The sequence below is a fragment of the Gymnogyps californianus genome, chromosome Z, assembly GCF_018139145.2.
Source record: "Gymnogyps californianus isolate 813 chromosome Z, ASM1813914v2, whole genome shotgun sequence".
In the NCBI taxonomy this organism is placed as follows: Eukaryota; Metazoa; Chordata; class Aves; order Accipitriformes; family Cathartidae; genus Gymnogyps; species Gymnogyps californianus.
Window position 1 is genome coordinate 59,435,947 of NC_059500.1, and position 14,494 is coordinate 59,450,440.

General features: G+C 37.4%; 1 protein-coding gene across 1 annotated transcript in view; it reads right to left on the reverse strand.

Moving 5' to 3' along the window:
• The window catches only part of HOMER1 (homer scaffold protein 1), a 60,053-nt gene that overhangs the window by 16,336 nt on the left and 29,223 nt on the right, over positions 1-14,494 (reverse strand). Inside the window, exon 4 of the mRNA XM_050913213.1 lies at positions 5,566-5,722. Coding sequence (XP_050769170.1) covers positions 5,566-5,722 — 157 coding nt within the window. The remainder of the gene's footprint in view (positions 1-5,565; positions 5,723-14,494) is intronic.

Genomic DNA, 14,494 nt, shown 5'->3' on the forward strand with positions numbered 1-14,494 from the left:
ACAGTAGACCCACAGTGGTGCTAGTAAGACTTCTCAGCAAGTATGAAGCCCACAATATGGGCTCTGATTCAGCAAGCAACTTTATCACATCTGCATGTTCAAAATTAGTTTTGGTTATTCAATTTTTAATGCAGCTAGTGGAAATGTGGAGGTTATGGCTAAAGGGTCTGCACAGATTTTCTATAGATAATCTGAGCAGACGGCTTACGTAGCGTTCCATACTTCTTGTGGACTTTAATAACTGCTTTTATAGATTGTTGTTTTCTTTAAGTAGTACAGAAATAGCCCAATAAAATTACCACAGTTTTATTTCTGTATGCTCATGCATTTTTTTAATATCCACTTTCAAATTTCTCTTAACAGTAGCGAAATCAGGGCCCATTATTTGTCGGGGGTTTTGACGACTACATAAAATGTCCTCATACTTATTTAATTCATTGAATAAAAGAACCAGAACATAATAGGCTAATTTTATCTTATTTCCTAGGAAATACTGGTAGAATAACAAGCTAGAATTCAAGAGTTTACCTCTCTGTTCTTTCAGGAATACTCAAGAGCTTGATCACTTCCCTTCATCTCTTTTTATCTTAGGTTTCTCTTCCTGTAGATGAATAATCTTCAAGGACTGCAGCTCTTATTATTATGCACTGGTGTTATTACTCTGTGCTATTGCCCAGTGTCATAGGATGATTTACTTCAGCAGTTAGCATGCAAGAAAAAAACTTGATCATTTTCATTTTTAACATGACAAAGACAGAACTTTGGGTTACTTTCCATAATTCTTATCACCATTCAATCCTTTCCTTTTTGTGGTATCAGGATTAATGTTAGTACCAATGCTATTCTATTTGTCTGAAGTAGCTCACTTCAGGGTTTTTCCTTCTGTTACTGAGCTGTTCTAAACTCATGAATTCCTTCTGACTTCAAAAAGCTATGCGAGGTGTGTAGGAGAGCTTCCCAACCCTGTTTAAGCGAAATTCTTGTTGTTAAGTTGCTTCTGAGCAGATCAGAGGAGAGAAGGCTGAGAGCTCCAAGTTAAGCTCTTGACTGGCCATCACATCATCCCAGAATTATTCTCTCTTTGTATTTGAGAGGGAAAAATCCATACACTCATTTAGCAAACTTCTGAAAAATCTAACGTCTGAGAAAATATCAAAGTACAGTCTTTCTGACTTAAGCTCACAGTGTATCAGAAGAGAGCACAAAACTTTAATTTATTGAGAACTTTGCACTCAGCCACACTGAATCTGTATTGTTTCGTCTTGGCTCTAGGCATTATTAATGCAGACAACAAATAGAAGAAGGAAGATAAAGGCCTCAGAGAAAGCAAATAGAAGTAGGTTAATATGAAAAACTGAACTGATAGATGAATAAATCTTCTACTTAATTAGAAATGGCAAATAATAAATGAAATTAATTTAAAAAATGCAATCAAAATCAAAGAAAGCGGCATTTTAGCTTTGTTTCTGTATTCTAAAAAGTGGAAACAATGTGATAAACAGAAAAACTGTTTCAGTCAAATTTGAAAACAATTATAGAATAAAAAATGTTGGGCTTAAAATAATTTAAAACAACTTAAAAAGCAAAGTTTACAACAAATACTGCACGAGATGAAAGATCCAGTTTACCACAGTGAATGAAAAAAACAGAAGAGAAAAGAATGAGATATAATGTAAAATCAAAGGATGTTTATAAATAAAACATGACAAAGTTCAAACTGTGGAAACTGGTACCATAAGAAGTCAACCAATAAGACAGTATTAGCAATAATTTTTTTTTTAAATATAAAGAGAAAACTATTTATGTGAATAAGGCTATTTATAAGGCTACTTATATAAAGAAGAAACTAAAGATGGAAATAATAATGCAAAGTTTACTAATCAATATGCATCACTTCCCCCCACACATCACACTTGACAGAGGATATGAGTCTGCTATAGCTTGCAGACAGATGACTCACACACCAAAACTTTTATATAAACCTAAAGTACGTAAGGAGTGAATACCACAATTACATTATATACAAACCACATAATATATTATTAAATTGAACTAAATATAGCAGCTAATGTCGGCAGTACCATTCTTCATTTTGGAGACTGGTCTATTTTATACAGGACTATGATCCTGTAAGTGAGCGTATCCCTCCAATGCACACGTATCTACACACATTGCTCTTCTCCAGTGGACAAGATTCTGTGACTTTTCCATATAAAACAACAACTACATTACAACTGAACATGCAAACTGATTTCCAAATTTTTCTTTCTCCTTGAAATCAATTTTTCTATGAGTATTTCTAAAAATCCGGTCTATTAGACTTTTCTCACCAAAGTTTCTTTTGGATCAAACCCCATTTTTCTTCTGAACTGGCAACACATGCGAGCTGCAGCACAGCAAATTTCAGTTAGATAAGATATTAGAAAAAATAATTTGACACAGGTGGTCAAACACTGAAACAGGCTGCCCAGAGAGCCTGTGGGATCTCCATTTTTTGAGACTTGATTCACAGCCCTGAGTAACCTGATTCAGCCCTGGAGTTGGATCTAACTTCAAAGCTGGCCCTGCTTTTAGCAGAGAATTGGACCAGATAACATCCAAAGTTCCTCTCCATGTGAAATTATTCTGTGATTCTATGAACTAAGGATGGAGTTCATTTCATCTGACTAAAAGTATGTCTATAGGACTATCTAGATGATTATCCTATGGAGAAAGACAAGCAATTACAGAAGCAAATCCAATTCAACAGCTTAGTTTTCTTAAGACTGGGACACTTACTCTTCATGCTTTTGTCTCTCCAAGAATTACAAGAAAAAAAGATGACCATCTTAGACTTGATATATAACTTCTAAATAATCTCAGGTGAGACAGATTCCAGTTTGAGGAACATTTTTTGGATCAACTGCAGCTATGTGTTTATACTGAGCTTAACGGATAAACTGAACAGAAAGATAACACAATACAGTGACTTAACACTGCTTGCTACCACATGTACCATAACCAATGGTCTCCAGATCTGCCATTTCAACAGCACATTTTTGATCTGTGTAAGAAAGAAGCATCTGACTTGCAGTTTCTTTTGGAAATGGGGCACTATTTCAATTTGAAAGATGAGTCTCCAGCTTGCAGGTTAGAAAAGCTCTTGTATCGCACCTTATGGATAACACATTGAGACTGATTTTTTTTTTTAACATGATCTGCATACTTTTGCCTAGAGAGTTCAATTTATTGCGTTAGCCAAGTCTGTATTTTTCTAAAAGCAATTCCAACAGAGGGCAGCACTCTTGATGAACTAACCTATTGTAATTTACAGGTATGTCCAGAGAGACATAGGCACAGAGCATTCCTATATTCTACATGAGTTATCAACAAGCCCTGAGGTCACAGATTACAGAAACATTTAATAAAGGCATGTAAACAGTGATCAAAAAAGCATAGTGTAGATGATCCCACGTTAGAAGATTTTGCATTCCCTCAGAAATACAAAATAATTGCAGGAAATTTGCTGGACAAAGGTTATGAAAAATCATCAGCTATTAATGGATGTAGCTACAAAGACTTGGTTACTACTTCTGTTAACTGTAGTATCATATAAAAGCAAACTGACATGCTAAAAATTCCTATACTCATTAACTGTATTTTCCAATAACAGATTTTAAATAAGATTTGACTAAGAGTGAGAGTAACATGAAGAAAAAGAGATCTTTGCCCACCTTGTCTGGTTGGGTCTCCCCACAGCAAATGCAGCTGCTGTTGTTGTGTGTTACTTTTCTTTTCTTTCTTAGGTAAGGACTGTATTGTCTCAGCTTTGCAAGAAAAGCTGTTAATACATTTTATTAGGAAGAATGCTACCTCATTATGTCCATGTTTTAGTGATGAGTTCTTCACTGTAACGCCTATCTGGTGGTCAAATCCACCTGAACATCTGCACCGTAGTAATTTTAATACAAGGTTTTAATTTAAATAATTTTATCAACAATGACTATTATCATCTATTCACAAACCTGGAGCACAGGTTAGAACTCCCACCCTTCCAAAGGAGAAGCTTAAATGAGATGACAGACAAAGCAAAAGTCTCCCTCTGTACAAACACACACAACAAGCTTGTGCCTGACAGGAAAATTTCTGAAGCAAAGCAGTTCTGTCAGCAACTGCCAATTCCTTGAGCTGAAAACACTTTTCAAAAAGCACTAGTTTTAATTACACTTCATGCATTTTGTCCAGCCAGCTATGGCACACACAATTACAGTCCATTGGAAATTGTCATTCTCCCCTATCATATCATTCAGGTGGGACTTCAAGATCCTTGTCTGCAAGTCAGTCTAGGCATAGGACAGCCCCAACAACCTGCCCTTTCCCCAGGTTTCTCAAGCTCAAGGGAATTCTTGCTACTCTTCCACATCCGCAGGTTAGATGTAGCCTGCTGAATTTCTCCGCTCTCAGATGAATATGAGCCTTGTTCTTGGGACTACTAACAGCCTCCAGTCGGACAGGTCCAGCGCAGGTCTGAAAGAACCCTTTGCAACTGGCAGGATTTGGCAAACTGCAATTGCCATACCTTATTTCATATAGGTGAGTACAGCACACAAAACCAAATTAGAAGGTCTGCCATGTTTGCTACTCAACCTTTCCCTTCTTGTCAGCATACTCATGAAACCTGTTTTCATGAAAAAAAGCAATGCTTTTATTTGTTTTTATTTTCTTAACCAAGTACATCTCCTTGACATTTTTCTAAGTTAACTGATATTAACAAAAGTAATACAGCTTCATCAAAGACATCTTCCCTCCATACATGTGCTAATCTTGCCTTCACTTTGCACAAAAATGTGTCCTAACCTACGACGACAAATTCATATGAATAAAGGTGAATAGATTAACAACATATAAACAGTTACATGTGAAACAGAAGAGAAATGAAAATATTGTATACTTGTATTCATAATGCAGCCTTCAACCTTGCATGCTTTATTCCTCCCTCAAACAGTGTCATTCCTTCCCCCACTGTGCACTAATTTCTGGTTTGCCAAATGACCTCTACAAAATTTACAGTGAAGGGAACAGGACCCAGCCCCTCCTGTGTGAAAGCGGGAGCAGATCTCTAGTTGCATATAACAATCTTGAATCTATGTTCAGTTTTCTTTAGGTGCAAAGATGAGAGGAAGCTGTTCGTCTTTGTTATATCTGGAAACTACAACAGGGTTTCTTTAACTTGCAGATTTGATGTCAAGATTCTGTGGGCTTAAATGCAAGAGGGACTAACACGTAATGCTATGGAGAAGGTCCTGAAACAGATGTGATGGCATCAAATGAAGAGTGAAAGCTGGCAAACATGTCATAAGGTTAGATAACTCTTCCTGCAACAATACGCTTTGCAGAAAAAGAACTGCTACAAAGGAAAGAATTTCACAACGGAGGAACCCTGTGTGCTTTAAAGTAATCATTAATTTCTGTCTCAAAGATTAACCTACAGCCCCAACAATAAACTTATTTGTTTTACTTGAGAATGAGCAAATACAGTCACCAGTACTTCCACCCCAAGGATGTTGGCCATTTGCCTCGACTTACCCGCTTATGAAGACGTTCTGCTTCCTCCTGATACGCAGCAAGTTGTTGTTTCCATTGTTTTACGTTGGCAGTGGACTCCAGCAGCGCTGCTGTGAGCTTAGCGTTATTACCCTTGAGCGTGGCCAGTTCTGCCTCCCAATGTTTGCTGATTGTCGAACTGCACAGACAGAATGAGAATGATCAGAGCCCCCAAATATCTTTTTTTTTTTTAATTAAAATGTCTTATAATTTTTTTTCAAAATATCTAGGAAAAATAGAATTATGCAAAAATCCTACGACTGAATGTCCAAATAAGAATCCAAATGCTCAAATCATCAAAACTATAAATTCAGAAAACATAGGTATATTGTTATTGGAAATGAACCTCTACGCTCCCAGTTCAACAGGGTATTTTTTTTTAATAAAATGTTAAGGATGATGAAATCCACATCAGCTTCCCAAAAGCAACAGCATGTAATTCTAGAATATGTATATGATCAGTCACTATTTTAATATATACATATTGAGTGAAAGTGCTTTTATAATCTACTACTTTATAAAATATATTGTAGAAAAAGATTTGTCAGCAACTTGATTAAAGAGAGCTAATGTAGTGCTTTGGAACTACAGCTTAGTTGTCTTAATGCAAGCCTTCTATCCCTGAAATATACTTTCTTTATTAAACACCATATTTAATTTGTACTTGCAAACTCAAAGATCTTGAATTTCAACACCATAATACTGTTAATATGCCGTTCCTCAGTAATATCAGCAAAAAGACTAAAGATCAAGGAGCGTAGAGATATTATTGCTTTATTGCAAAGAGGAAGCCAATGTTGGGATTTACTGAAGCAGCCTATGGAGGAACAATCCTTGCCTACAATTTAATTATTCTCTGAGCAAACCCAGGGCTTTAATTTTCTCAGGTAATTAGTTTGCCATCATCCACAGACCCTACCTTTGCACTCAGTATGCAAGGGAAAAACATCTCAGACACATCAGGTGAATGTATTAGTATGCAAATAGCTCATTAATGTTTACTTGTATAATGCCAACAGCATGTGAGGTGCACACCTACATGGAAAATACATGCAGAAAATAATTCATTTTGTCTAATTAGCTTACTATTAAAGGCATCATTGAAAATCAAAGACCTGTAACTCTGGCTAAAATGATTTTGTATATAGGTTTGTGGTGAATTATGAGGCATTATTATAATTATTATTTATTATAATAAATATATTTAATAACCTTAATATAATTATAAATTATTACTATTTTGCATGTAAGTTTATAGGTTTATTTGAACTTTGTATATATGAACAATGAAACATTCTGCCACCATTTTGTCCACCAAGTTTCTTTTTTCCACTTCATGCATATGCACAGCCCATCCACCAAAGTGTATTTCAAAAACATTATGACTCCTATAAATGCTCCTTAGGTCTTCAAAATCAACCAGCCACCAAGGAACATTCATTACCAACTCAGATCACATCTACTGTTTCACTAAAACATGATGTCTGATTCTTCCATGCTCCAGCATTTCCTTCCAAATATGCTGCTTCATCCCCTTGAACAGGAATACAAGTTCCTTCAGAAGAGGAATATGGGTTCTTTCAAATTGCTCTAGCATTTCGTGATCTATTCAACTATTTAGAAGTTCACCACGGGAAATTTTAAATCTTAAATGACTGAACTAAAATAATGATAATCCTACTTCATCAGGGAACACTGACTCACACATTAAAGAAGATGAGAACAAATTTCTGTAACAATGTCTACTCTTCTGTTTCTCTAATCAGATTTACTTTTCACTTATAGTAGCACAGCAGATCAAGAAATTCTGTAGAAAACATGCTAAAAAAATCTCGTTCTTTATCATATTCATAACTCCTCCTTGATGTTCTGATCTGGCAAGCAAATATCCATTCCAGCCATTTCATGCAAGTGAGTAGTTCCATTTAGTAGTCCTGCTATGGCAGGACTAGTAGCAAATTGCGTGTATGTGACACTTATACATGTTTTACAAAATGTGCCTTACTACTCATCTTTCCCCACAGAAGAAATACACACACGAGATTGATACTGATGTAACACAGCTTTGTATCCACGACAGTTACGGGATGAGAACTGTGTCATCACTTAACATCCTAATTTAATATGCAAACACAGAAGTGAATGGATTTTTTTTCAGTGTAATAAGGTCTATAGCCACAATGATACAAGGTAAACTTCTAAGCCACGAGGATCCCAGAAGACAGACTGTCAGGTAGTGCTGAGTAATAATGCGAGCAGGATTCGTGGCATGTTTCACCTTCACCTTTGCCCAGTGCCCTTACTACCCTGCCAAGAAAACAGTCAGGAGCTCTTAAGCTATTGCTTGTATACTGGAATGTCAGCATTGAATATGAAGGACGTATTTTCTATTACTGCTATGGCTACCCTGGTTCCAAAGCTAGAAGGTTTCTTTGGAGCTAGTTATTTTTAAAGTGGTTGGTTTCAACAGGAATGCACCGGCATTATTTCTCAATCATACTTTCTATCCTTAAAAGATCTACATACTCGGCATGAACATGTCTATTGTAATGCAGATGTTATTTGTTTGTAGCATATACTGTTTTCTTCTACAAATAATTTCTACTGTATCTTCTACAGATCGTACTATGGCTCCATAAAATAGAAATATATTATTTAAATTAGTCTAGTTTTGTATCTGATAACACAAGACTTCCCAACTATTTAGACTTATCCTGTTTCTTCTTACAGAACTCCACATTCTCTGACAGAAACACGACCACGTGATGGATATCATACCAGGAAACACCAAACCAAAGATGTGAATTTTTTGTTTCATAAAATCTTAATTTGATTAAAATAGCCCATAACCAATCCTGGCAGTGCTAACTTACTTACTTTTTTCAAATACTTTCTTGACAAACTAAAAAAGAAAAAAAAAGATAATTAAGACTATGCTTTGTGGATTATTTTGGTTAAAACTGGATTTATTTGGATTTAGATTAATTATTTTAGGACCAAATAAAAGCACACCTACAGCAGGCTGTTCTTAAGCTAGACTAAGAGTATCTGCATTGATGCCTATCTGTGGAGCTACATTGGTTCAAATTTATCAACACTTCCAGAGGAAACGCTAAGAAACATATGGTTCAGACACAAGGAGAATCCTCCCTCGGAAGAGAAGATGCTGGGGCTAACATCTGGGAGAGGGAACACACAGATCCAGAAGCTGAAGGACACGTGTGGAAAATTCAAAGGGCTCCCAACAACTGCTAGAGCCCATGGCCAGAATTTTGATGGTGGAACAGCTGCACTACAGTCCCTCAGGATAGGTACAGGAGGGTTGCACATGCTCTTTCTCTCTAAAACCTTTTACTTAATTCCTGTCTGAAAGGCTTTTTGTGAAAGGAATTGATTTTGCCCTTGATGCATTAGATTCTGTTATAGGAAATACACACACAGCTCTGTCAGGTTGTCTTAACAGTTGTAAATATCTAAACCAAGCCCAAATCATTCCTCATGTATTCTGAGATTATTTGGTCTAGGAAGCACATGAAATAAGAACACTTACTCAGTGATCAGTGATCCAAACTGCAATGCAACTTCTACCAGAACACCTTTCAGTTTTGCACTGCAGTGCAAAGAGCAAAGCTGTATGTATACATTGGGGAACACAGGCATACATGTTTGCAGTCCTGTGGTGCAAGAATTCAACCTGCATACATGTTTTGTTTTGTTCTGGAAGCCATCCATCCCTTTGCTGGCAGTGTCACAATTTTGACAGCTATTTCTTCAGACCTGTCAGAATTAACGTCACTGACTGCCTGGCACACTGAAAGTTTCAAGATAGTCCTTCAAAAAAAGAGACTTCCTTAACACTCCTGCTTGTTGCCCGTTTCTCAGTGTGAAAAGCTCCACCAAACTTTTAAAAATACCCTAACAGAGAATAAAGCCTGATCATTTTCCTTGTGAAACCCATGAACATCTGAAAATAAGAGAAGCTGTTTTGCACACATCACTACACTAGTGCCAAATACAAGAGGGAGAATGGCCTCTAACGGATAATAGCAAAAGATGAGTTTTATTGGCTGAACTGATCACGCTATACAAAAAAATGCTTTCATAACAGAGGTTTAGGTCTGATTGCACAGAAAATTATCTTTACAATGACAACTGTTCACGGGATCATCAGCACTTGTTAGCGAGCAAAAGGTCAAAACTCTCCCGAATCTCCAATCTTTGGTGCTGGCCACAGTATCTGGTACATGTGTAACATCAGACATGTCCACAGTCAGACCACCACATGGTGCTCCACCATCAAGGCAAAGGATTCAAAGTCAGATATTGAACATCCACAGCATCCAGTAATTCAAACACTACCACAAAACACTCCTAGAACAACTGCTGGCTGGTATACAGCCTAACTGTGACACCCCCTGAAAATTAAAGTAGGAGTCAATGATCTTCCATGCTTTTAGGCATTCTGACCAATTAACATCAGGCCGATCTCCTTTCTCATTGGGAATTAGTTACAACCCCAGTAAGTCACTGAAGAATAGCTTTGCTATCTGTCCATCTGTGACCTGAATAGAGTGCCAGAGGCTATAAATGCATGATTATCTTTCTCTGCAAAGTAGGTCACTTAAGGAAAATTAATCCGAAAAGCTCCAGCCACCACATTTAGCCAGTTGGAGAAGACTTGCGAAGGCAGGGGGCGGGGAGCACACATTAATGAGTTGCATTCAGAATGAAGTTATTTTGAGAGATGCCTTCATGAAACAAAGAAAAAAAAGCAGTTCAAATCAAGAGATGTTTTCTGCTTTTTGAATCAGTATTGCTCATTCATTGTTTGCTGAGTTGTATGCAGTACCAACACTATAAAACATGATTTAAGCTTTATTTCAGATTTATAAAATAAAATGTGTGCAGAATTCTGCTTTATTAATATTTTATGGGTTTTAATATTGGCTTCATTGCATAAAATGAATATAAAAATTGGATTTCTTACTATAGCGTAGTCATGGTTTCAAAGAACTACAGCTACTCAAGAGCACATAAATTGTTTTCTTCAGGTGTCACTGTGATCTGCACTGCAGGTGTATGGTGGGCAGTGCTGTCTTGGGATAGTGGAAATAAGGAGGAATTCAGCTGAGCACAGAATGGAATACTTTCACTACAAAATATGGCATGTGGTATAGTAACAAAATCCATAAGACTTGACAAATATGAACAGAGCAGAGTCCCTGTAGCTGCTGCCCAGATTATAAATAGTGGCATGCGCTGGAACCAGCCCAAGAGTCTGGTGGAGAGAGCACTACCAATCAGCAGGAGAGGTATGTCAACCAGCTGGTAACAATGCATTAGCTGTGCTGGCAGCAAGGGGTGATCCTTTCTGACAGCCTTGCTGGTGAGCCTTATGGAGCAGCTCTTCACGCTTAAGAAAGCAAGGGGGGATTGCGAATGATTTGGTTCTGTTACAGCAGTATCCGAGAGCTCTCGTGAACTCAAGCAGTGTAGCTTCTTCTCTTTGCAAGTGTAAGGCAAGTGTTTGGTTTTATGCACCTGCACGGTACCCCTGGTGCATTTGGGAAGGAATTCTGCACAAGGTCCTTATGAAATCCTCCGTATGAAATAAGCTTCAGATAATGCTGAGGTCCCAGGCTGGAAGGGTGAGATCTCTGCAACGGGCTACGTTTGCTATTGCCTACATTGGAATGATGTGTCTGTCCTATCAGATGGAGATATTGACTCTGCTGGCACAGAGGATAAGTGCAGCATCCCTCAAGGTATTCCTAAAAGCTCACAAGAATCCTCCTCTCATTCATGCTGAGAATGACAGTTAAGCTCCTCACTTCACGTCCCGATTTAGAAGAAATTTTAAACAGACATTTTGGGAATTTCACCTCTTTTCAGAGATTTCCAAAGGCATCTACTGTGGCCATCTATTAAATGTGTAATATTACTTCATGATAGAAAGGATTTAAACATAATGGTTTTAGAATTTGTCCTGCTGCTAGTCGAAAGTACCATATGCCCTCGGTAATGATACGGAAATTTCTCCCTCTCTCTTGAACATTCAAAGCAAAATTGGAAACAGAAAGGGGTTTTGTCATTTATTTAATTATACCTAATTAGGAGTCCTAGAATGAGTGGGAAGCTGAAGAGCGAGCAGTGGAGCAGATCAGGTCCTATCTCACCATTCCAGGAAGAGGCAAGAAGAAAAGTTTTGAGTTGTTCTGCCACTTTAGTCTTCGTACAAAGCTGTCTGCTTGTACAGGCCCAGTAGATTCAGCCACTCAAAAGACTCTGAACTTATGTGCATGAGGGACACAGTCACCTACAGTATAGTTAAATAATTAAAGACCAGCAAAAGAGGGAAAGCTACGGTAAGAATGACAGCTTTTGTAAGAAGAAAACTTAAGAAACAAAACAAAATTGCCTCTTTAGAGCTACTGCTTATTGTCTTATCTGTAGTTGTGATTAACTGGACACATACAAAAGGAAGTCTTATTTGATAAACTGCGATTTATTAAAAAAGGGTAAATCCTCTCAAAGTTATAATCAAGAGATAATTACCAGGAAATTGCTTTGAGTTAAATATTTTGAGTGAGGCCAATGAAAAACTAATTAATATTCAAAGAGATCCTTATCCTTAATTAGAGTATTCAAAAGAATTTTTAGCAAAGGAGGATAGCTCCCCTGGGGAGAGAAGTAGGAACATTAACGGAGCATGAAAGATCTGTTCTTCCCTTTGGGATAAGGGATATCTACATGATCTCAATGGAGTTACATCAGCACTAAACCAGGGAAACATAGTTGTGAATCAGCTCTTTAGATTGGTTAAATGACAAATTCGATCATAGCAAAAAAGATGGAGGCCCTTGAAGAACATTGTCCTTTAAGTGAAGTGACTAATAACAAAGCCACACACACCTACTGGAAAGTGAGAAAGGCAGCTGAATGGCTGAAATCAGCAGGTGAGACCATGACTTTTTTGAGAGCCTATATCCTCTACAATGTTGAAGGTTTATCCCACTCCAGGATATATTGTTTTGTTTTGTTTTGCACACCCCTTCGCTCAACTCAGAGCTACAATATGCTTGAACTCCCAATTTCTATGTCAGTGTAAAAGACAAAAATGCAGAAGCTTCCTTTGCAAATTTGGGCAGAGGGGTGCTTATGGAGCTATTACAGATTTCTCTTTCAAGGTGTTTCATATATGATCTTTCACTTTCGTTTAGCCTTTCAGTTTGACCATGCTCTCAGATTCTGAATTGGCCAAAGTACCCGTGCAGCCCATGGACAGAAGAGTTGCCTTGCCAGTTCTGTTATAGGCAGTCCTGTTCTTAGGCATCTCTTGTGGTATGCTTCATCAGCTCACTGGGGAAGGGTCAATATCTTTGCAGACTTGATGGATGAAGATGACCAAAGAGGTTGAGTAATGGTACAGACTCTTTCCAATATATAGCAGACCACTACGCAATGCAAATTGGTGGCTATACCCTATTTAGATCCACCACCTAAATCCATGTTCTGTATTTTGTAATACAGCCTTCATTCATCACCGGGCCCACAGAAATCACCACAACAGAGACCACCTTTCAATATGGAAGCTTATCACTGAGGAATAAGCTGGATATTAAATTCTTTTTAAGGAAGGAAAATTTCACAGAAATATTCTCTATGGTAACCCAGCACGGTATTCCTGCAGAAGACAACAAAGCCAGAGAAAAAAATGCCCAAGTATGGTGGTGTTCACTGCTTATTGAAACACTAAGAGTCAATAGCAACAGAAGAGCTCCTGAAAGAATCCATGGGATGCAGAAGGTTGGGTATTAACACCAAATTAATGCTTCAGCTATGATCTTAATCAATCAGGGACTTAGATCCCAGTCCTGACCCAAGTTAAAGTGGGGGACAAAGAGAAGGGTCACGCTTCTCCACAAGAAACAATGAAGTTTCCAAGCTTCTTGTATTGTCTGCTAGTGTACGTTGGATGTGTTTACATAGGTGACATTTAAACTCTGTTTCTCATTAAACTTACACTGTTAAGAACAGTTTTCTGCATGTCTTTTGTACACTGTATCACAATGCAAAAGACTTGTATTTAACCTGAATCATCACAGAAGCACTAAGAAAATCCCTGATTTCTCTGAAGAGGCTCAATTTTTATTTTAATTTCATTCTTTAAAAAATATCTCATTTTTGTCTTAGTCATTGAGTTTTATACAGTAAAAAGACACTAGGTTATCTCTTCATGAAGGCCATAGAGCATAAACCAAAATCAGTAACTCTGTCTTATAACTTTCAGCCCTTTACAAGAGGAAGCATAGCTAATTAATTTCTAGCTTATTTTGCACTAAATATTAAAACCTTGTAGACCTAACATTTATCACATACTCTGAAAAATTAAAAAAGATTTGCCCTTGCTCCCTTACTGAAATTGCTTAACAGTATCACTGCAAGTATTTTATTCTCATGCCTGTGAGACCTTGCAGAGCTAAAACTTTATCACATACTCTGAAAAAGTAAAAAAAGATTTGCCCTTGTTCCTTTACTGAAATTGCTTATTGGTATCACTGGAAGCAGTTTATTCTCGCGCCTGTGATGTATCTCATATTTTTCCCAACTGATACCCAATAAGTTTTAGTAGTGCATTAACACTACATATAACTCCTTGCTGTTGCTATGGTGCTGAATACTTCAAATATTCCAACAAAACTACATTTTCAAAAGCAACCTAAGTTATTTAGGAACTTACATCCCATTTTCTAAAATAACTAGGTATTTGGCTGTGAAGAAAGTCAAATTGACTTGGGCTCCTATGGCACTTAATCACTTCAGGAAAGCAATTAGATGATGTGGTTATCGGCAAGTCAGATACCAGGACACAGTGACCCTGACACTAAAATGATCTGAATTACAACCACTT